General features: G+C 51.2%; 2 protein-coding genes across 5 annotated transcripts in view; both read right to left on the bottom strand.

The window, feature by feature from the left end:
* HNRNPR (heterogeneous nuclear ribonucleoprotein R) overlaps positions 1–983 on the bottom strand; it is a 23,426-nt gene extending 22,443 nt beyond the window's left edge. For 2 of the 4 annotated variants that reach the window (XM_041479239.1, XM_041479241.1), the window contains exon 1: positions 103–232. In XM_041479239.1, the coding sequence (XP_041335173.1) occupies positions 103–177 (75 nt within the window). In that variant the 5' untranslated portion in view covers positions 178–232. Of the gene's footprint in view, positions 1–102; positions 233–885 lie in introns of those variants that run through there. The other 2 variants (XM_041479240.1, XM_041479238.1) reach the window with 2 other exon arrangements.
* A 4,994-nt stretch (positions 984–5,977) lies between these two features.
* On the bottom strand, positions 5,978–6,778 carry ATP5IF1 (ATP synthase inhibitory factor subunit 1). Its single transcript, XM_041479237.1, has 3 exons — positions 6,645–6,778; positions 6,358–6,470; positions 5,978–6,254 (listed from the first exon to the last, which is right to left on the bottom strand). Exons 1-3 carry the CDS (start codon positions 6,738–6,740, stop codon positions 6,116–6,118), a joined length of 348 nt encoding a protein of 115 aa, XP_041335171.1. The 5' UTR covers positions 6,741–6,778; the 3' UTR covers positions 5,978–6,115.
* Positions 6,779–6,784: the final 6 nt, after the last annotated feature.

The following is a 6,784-nucleotide window of genomic DNA, read 5'->3' as shown; positions in this document are numbered from 1 at the left end:
CTGCCCGCAGCCCGCGCTGCCCGTCCCCTCGCGGGGCCCACGCAGGAGGGCTCGGCGCGGCCGCGGAGCGCCCCTGCCCCGCGGGGCGGCCCCGGCACTCACCGGAGCGGGGCCGGCGCGGCGCAGCTCGGGCCCAAGCAGCGACGGCAAATGGCGCGCGCTCCTCCTTCTCCTCATGGACGGCGGCGCGACCCCGGCAGCACGCGGGGTTTCCCGGAACTGTTTCCAGGGACCGCTGCTTCGCCCACTCAGAAACCCGCGCTGCCGATGGGCAGTCGGCGGAGCCAATGAGATGCGAGAGGCGGGACGCGCCATTCCTCCCGGCGGCCAATGAGAGGGAGGCGCAGTAACCAATCGCGGGGCGCCTTCCACCCGGCGCGCCGGTAGGGCCGGACTGGGGGCATTTAAAGGGGCAGCGCCTGCCGCGGCCCGAACAAAGGGAGCGCGCGGGGCCGCTGCGCTCGGCTCCGCCCCGCGCGCTGGGGCGGGGCCTGCGCTGAGGGGGCGACGGCGGGCCCGGAGCTGCCCCCGGGCCTGCTCCCCGCAGCCCTCCCGGGACCCCGGCCCGGAGCTGCCCCCGGGCCTGCTCCCCGCGGCGCGCCCGGGACCCCAGCCCGGAGCTGCCCCCGGGCCTGCTCCCCGTGGCGCGTCCGGGACCCCGGCCCGGAGCTGCCCCCGGCCTGCTCGCGGGGCCTCCCGCGTTCCCGGAGCCGTGGCTCGTGTGAGCCCCCGGAGCGGGTCTGGCCGCGTTACCCTTCAGGCCCGAGGCAAGGAGGAGAAGCCATGCGGCTGCGGGAGCTGCGGGTCAGGCTCATCTCAGGACACTGGCGTGCGGGGCTGTGCAGCTGCTAAGCTGTAATTAATCGGTGCTTAAGTCTTACTTGCCTGCTCGCCAGATTTTCTTGATTAGGCTCTCGATGAGTGCAGGCTGGACACAATAAATAGATAAGTCAGGAAGGAATCGGCCTGTTGGCAGCGATGCTGTTGGGCTGGCTTCACGTGCTTGTCATGCTGTTGCATAACGTGGAAGTCAATGTGTGCTGGGTTGGCTCAGGCTGAGTCCCAGAGTGCTGTGTCAAACTAAACCCGGAGATCCCGCCTGTGTGTGTTCCTATGGTCGTGTCAGCTGTGCATCCGGAGTCTGAACAAAGGTAGCAGCTCATGTACTCTCAGAGAAGGTTCTCCCAGTACCTTCACCCCAGAATACTCTCCAGAAGATGGCATGTACCTGTGTGGTAAATCACGTGTGTGTGATCTCCCACCACTGGTAATGTGGGACTTGTGGGAAAAGTGGTGTGTGATGCTCAGTGTTTCCAAGCCAGAAGCTGAGGCAAGGTTGTGCAGATACTGGAGGTGTTCAGTCTGTCTTGCTGAACCAGTCTGGTGACAGACATGCTGCTTCTCGTGTAGAATTGGCACTGCCTCAGTGACTTCCCTCTTGAGATTTGGCATTAGAGCCAGCTCTTCAGTGCTGGGTGTTGGGTCTGCTGTGTTGTAGAGATGGAAGGAGGGGTAATCATTCGTTGCCTTGTCCATCCCAGTTCACTGCAGTAGTTTTTCTGGGAGTTAAGAATGATGGAGTTCTCACAATACAAATAGTGAGAGGAATTGAGAGAGCTGAGCATCTTTAGTGGTGCTTAACAAATGTCCTGCAAAGCTCTTAATTTTTTTATAATATAGTATCCAGGAGTGAATTATGAAGTATCATGACATAAGTCCTGTCAGCTGGCAACTGAACTTGATGAGGCTAATTGTGGTAATAGCTCTCTGGTCACAGAGAGCACCAGACAACTTTCCCAGGCATCCTTCTGGGAAAGGCTGTGAGAGGATCAGAGAAAAGAATGAGAAACAATTCTTATCTTCACTTGCTGCACCTGGTATTGTGAATGTGTGGAATGTGTCATGGAGATTTGTTTACCAAAGGGTAAACTTAATTAGCCAGTGGTGATGGTGTTTTAAGTAAAGGACTAATTAGGTCCACCTGTAGCAAACTAGGGTATAAAAGTATGGGTTTCTTGATGAAGATTAATTATCAGCCTTAGAAACACATGGAGTCTATGTGAATTATTACCCAGCTGGGGACCAGTTACCTGACAGCTAATGAGTAAAAAAAAATATATATATAGAGGTATATATGTTTCTGCAGTGTAATAAATTGAGGATAATTTCCAGAATATCTCTAGCAACTCCCACCTTCAGTTCTGTGTGCTTTGCACTGCTTTGTTCTTTGGTCTCATGTTACACACTACAGCCTCAGCCCAAAATGATCTGACACCTCTAGCCAGGAACAAGCTATAGCCTGCAGGTATTTGGGTTAGTGCATACAGCAAGCAGTGCCTCAGATGAGGCCCTAGATGCTCTGAGATGATGAAATTTAAATTTTTGCTAGATTTCTCAATTTTTTTTTTTTTGCTAGAAAATCCCAGAATGAGCCTAGTACAGCTCTCTGTGATTGGAGCTGAGCAGGTACCTGTGAGATCTGATTTAGTCCTGGGCCAAGACAAAACAAAAATCATCTTGGAACCGAGGAGAGGGTTAATCTCAGCTGCTGAGAGCTGGGAGGGCAGGACAGTCCCCCTGCCTCTGGCAAGGAGGCTGCCCTGCTCTGCTCCTTCAGCACCTGTGAGGGGACAGAGCAAAGGAAGTGAAGGGATCCAGCTTTTCCACAGCTCTGTATACTTACTCTGCAACCCGTTGGTATTTTTCTGTGTTCTGTGGCCAGAGGTTGCTGAGGTTCAGCCTGTTCCCATCAGTCTGTTGCTTCTCTTCCACACTGGGCTGAAATTCCTGCACGTTCCACATCAGCATCAAGATAACAGAGTTGAATCTGCTGTAATTTATAGGTGAGCTTTTAACTTATATATGGAATATGACATTTCCTGATGCTCTAGGCTTCTTATCCTGACCAATCATTAGTGCAGCATATTATGGATAATATGTTACAGATGTGCCCACCTCCAGTAAATATCTTGTTCTCTGGAGACCTGCGTGTAGTTCTAACGTGTTTGCTAAATCCCAGGTTTTCAGGGAAAGGTCTGTCTTAAAATCTTCAAGCTTTATTTATCAGTAAGGAACTTTCTGAGCACCCCCAGAGTTCCACCACCTCTACAGCAGGGAAATGCTCAGGAAAATTTCTGCCTGCAGAGGCCGTGCTACTGTTATTACCCTGTGCACATATGTTTATTTTGCCTCAGACAGAGTTTATTTGATTTTTAGGAAAACACACACATGTGCTTTGTCTTTATCTGCTCTGGAGTGGGGAGGTTGAAAGTGACAAAAAGGCCCAAAGAGACCAGACTGGGCTACCTGGGTGCCTTGCACTAAAACCAGCTTGCTAAAGATCTTGGATCTCACTTTCCTTTCATTTTTTTCTCCACCCCTGAGCTAAGGATTCTTGGCAGTTTCCATCAAATTTGTGTAGGATGCAGCACAAACCGAGCAACTTGGGAAATAGATTCTGTTTGCTGCAGCAAAAATCACCAGCTCAGTTTTAGCTGAAAACAAATTGCACTTTTCCTGCTCCTGCAGTGGCCAAGCAGTGTTGGGCTGTGATCTTTAGAAGCACAGTACAGACAGAGGATCTGGCGTTAAGGAAGGATAAGCATCTCATTAAGACATAAAGGCTCCTCCAAAAAGTGAAACTTCTGTGCTGTAGGTGGCTATGGGAAGTCAGTGTTGTGAACAGGGTCAATCCAACCCTGAAGAGCTAGCAGATAACCAAGATGCACCAGTTCTGGCAGAGAAGAGAGAAGAATCCCTTCCTTTGTGTACCCCTGTGCCTGTGGGACAAAGCAGGGGACAAGTCATGCCATCAGCCATTCCAGAGTGATTGAGGAAACCCAGAACAATTAGTCCCTTTATGACCTGTGATCTCAGTTCAGCACTATCCTTGCAGCCTTACCAGTTTCAAACATCAGCTTTGGTTTTGGTTGTTCTCAACCAGAATTGCCTGGAAGCAGATGGCAGAAGTGTGTACCTTTCCAAAAAACAACTAAGTCCTGTCTTCCAGGTTGCATGGACTCAGGGGGAATCCTGGAAGGGTGTCTAGACATCTTGTGACTTTTTAACTCCCCAGCAATCACTCAGGTCCGAGGTATAATCTAGTTTTACTCCCCAGCATTCCTGCTCTGGAATCCTGCAGCAGTCTGTAGCTGGCATCTCTCCAGCTACAGGTCCACAGGTCCTGGAAGTGGTGAGTGAGCCCAAACTGCTTGCTGCAAATCATTCAAATGTTTGTGTAATTTGCTGGTGGCCACGAAAGCTCTGTGGTGTAGCAAGGTACTGACTGGTACACTGCAGCCCTGAGGGACTTCAGAGTTTTTAACACCTGTGTCTGTGGCACAGTAGATCACAAAGGTCCAAATCACTGCCTCTCACAGCAAATCCCCTCCCTTCCAGGTGCTTGGGCAGAGGCTCTGTGGCTGAGCTTATATGGCATAGTTAGTGCACCAAAATGCAGAATAAAACCCAGAGATGTGAATATAAACCCTCATCTGTTCCCTTCTGAATATAGAGTTGTCCTAATATTTATGTCAGCTCTCCACAGTCCACTGAAGCTGTTATGCCAAACTTCTCACTAATGACTCTGCAGCTTTTGGGGAAGCCAACCCCAGCTGACAGATACAATAGGAAGAACATTCTGAAAAAGGTAAAAAATTGGATTTTTAAATAGTTATAACCCAAACCCAATAGTATATTGCTTTTCATTGCTCAGTTCATCTCACCAGGTTCAGAGAGGTGGGGAAGGTGCTCATCATTTGTTAATTAGCCCCAGCTAAAAGGAACAAAGCCCACAGGTAAGCTCTGTGCACAGCCTTGGCAGAACTCACCACGCCACCATCTCTCACATCTGAGCACAGCCAGGCAAGGACACTCCATAGCCTCTGTGGGTGACATCTTCACTGAAGAACAGTGTTTAAGGGCACAGAGTGACAGTGGTGTCACTTAACTCTGCACACAAGATGTGCCACTACCTGCAATATTCACCAAGTGAGGGCAGCCCAAAGGGAGCAGCTGTCTGGGGATGTATCAGGGAACACAGGAGAAACTGGGACACCTTCAGCCAGCAGTCACACCCTTGTAAACCACTTTCAACATCAAAGGCACCATTTGCCTCCTGCACTTTCAGACAGGGCAGTTCCAGGCAGGACCCACCCAGTTCAATGTCGCTGCCACCTTCACTGACTGTACCACAGGCAGCTTTCAGCAGTGCTGCCAGGAAGCTGTTTGGGCAGATTTAGACACAACAGGAATGACAGAACGACTGTTTTCTTACCTGCCTGTTGATACAAAAAGTCCCCTTCTTGTCAGTGCTTACTGCAGTAAGGCCACATTGTTTCAGGTCACTTACTGTGTATTTTATGATGAGTTTCCTACATTAAAATGTCAAAAGTGATTGAAACTGCATAAAATCAGTTTTAATCCATCCTTCGCTGGAAAGAGACTTAGCTAAGGAACAGAGAAGTTGAGAAAGTAAAAAAAACCCAAATGTACTGGGCAGTTGTGGAAAAGAACATTCACATGGAAGTCAGGATCTTGGCTGTGTTGCTCCAGGGACTAGGACCACCACAAGTGACACCAGCGTAACTTTGAAAACTATTTTCCTCTCTCAGTTTATGGCACTAAACACTAAGTGCAACAAGTAAATCTTATTTTTTTTTTGTCATCTGCTAGTTCAGTGGAGATAACACCCCCCTAGGCCACAAAGAAGTTTACTTGAAACAAAGTTAACTCTCTGTTAATGGACTGCTACACCGGTACCATTTTCCCCCAACTCTTCTTGCAGCTTTAACTTAAAAGTTATCCCACTAGGCACAAATGGTCATCTGTTTCATACAAATCTAAAAAAAAATAGCTCAGTTCTGTACAAGTCTGCCTACTCAAGAGTGCAGTTTTACTTTGGAAGAAAGTGAAGTTTAAAACCAGATAGTGAGGTTGATTTGTTTTGTTTTCATTGAACAGTTACTGAGCAAGAAAGTGAGACTGAGTAGTTTATTTGATGTTGTTGCAGACCATAATTGTATGGATTTGGATTATGTTGACCGAAAAATACAGTCTTCATGCTGTTTTACACCATGATCAGTATTGGCCATGCACATTCAACAACAGCACCAGCTTAGTCATCTTTAAGCTGCTTGATCTTATGCTTATGGCGCTCGATTTCTTTCTGCAGACGCTCAATCTCTTTCTGGTGGTGGTGGATCTCTTCCTCGTGGTGTTTCCGTAAGGCAGAGAGCTGCTCCCGCTCCTTTTCCCTGCAAGAGAGGACGGCAGGAAATGCAGCCGAGCGCGCGGGAGAGGCCGGCCGGGCCCTGCCCCGGGCCCGCGGGGAGCGGCTCCAGGCCCGGCCCCGCTCACCTGAAGTACCGCTCCTCCTCAGCCGCCTGCTTCTTCCCGAAGGCGCCGCCGGCCTCGCGGATGGAACCGCCGCCGCCGCCGCCCTTCCCAGCGCCTTTACCCAGCTCGCCCAGCTGCGGGAGAGACGGCGGTGAGCGCGGAAGGACACACGGACGGGCAGAGGGACAAAGCGACAGACGGACGGACGGACGGACGGAGGGGCAAAGGGACAGAGCAACGGGCAGAGGGGAGGACGGACAAAGGGACGGGCAGACGGAGGGGAGAAGGGGCACTGTCGGAACACCCACCTGGTCGGCGCCCGATCCCGAGCTCCAGCGCTGCTGCTGCGCCAGCAGAGCCCCTCGCAGGCCGCCCCGCGCCGCCACCGCCACCACGGCCGCCATAGCCGCCTGCCCTTGGAGCGCCGGACGGGCCGCCGGGCGGGCCC

Source organism: Pyrgilauda ruficollis, unplaced genomic scaffold, assembly GCF_017590135.1.
Source record: "Pyrgilauda ruficollis isolate IOZ18807 unplaced genomic scaffold, ASM1759013v1 scaffold48, whole genome shotgun sequence".
Taxonomy (NCBI): domain Eukaryota; kingdom Metazoa; phylum Chordata; class Aves; order Passeriformes; family Passeridae; genus Pyrgilauda; species Pyrgilauda ruficollis.
Note: the sequence above shows the minus strand (reverse complement) of the source record. Positions and strands in the feature narration are given on the sequence as shown.

Bases quoted from the DNA above. Each gene is read 5' to 3' on its own strand.
- ATP5IF1 (XM_041479237.1), bottom strand. From the start codon at position 6,740: ATGGCGGCCGTGGTGGCGGTGGCGGCGCGGGGCGGCCTGCGAGGGGCT. The intron at 6,471-6,644 runs GTGGGTGTTCCG...TCTCTCCCGCAG, and splicing joins CGGGATCGGGCGCCGACCAG to CTGGGCGAGCTGGGTAAAGG. The intron at 6,255-6,357 runs GTGAGCGGGGCC...CCTCTCTTGCAG, and splicing joins GAGGAGGAGCGGTACTTCAG to GGAAAAGGAGCGGGAGCAGC.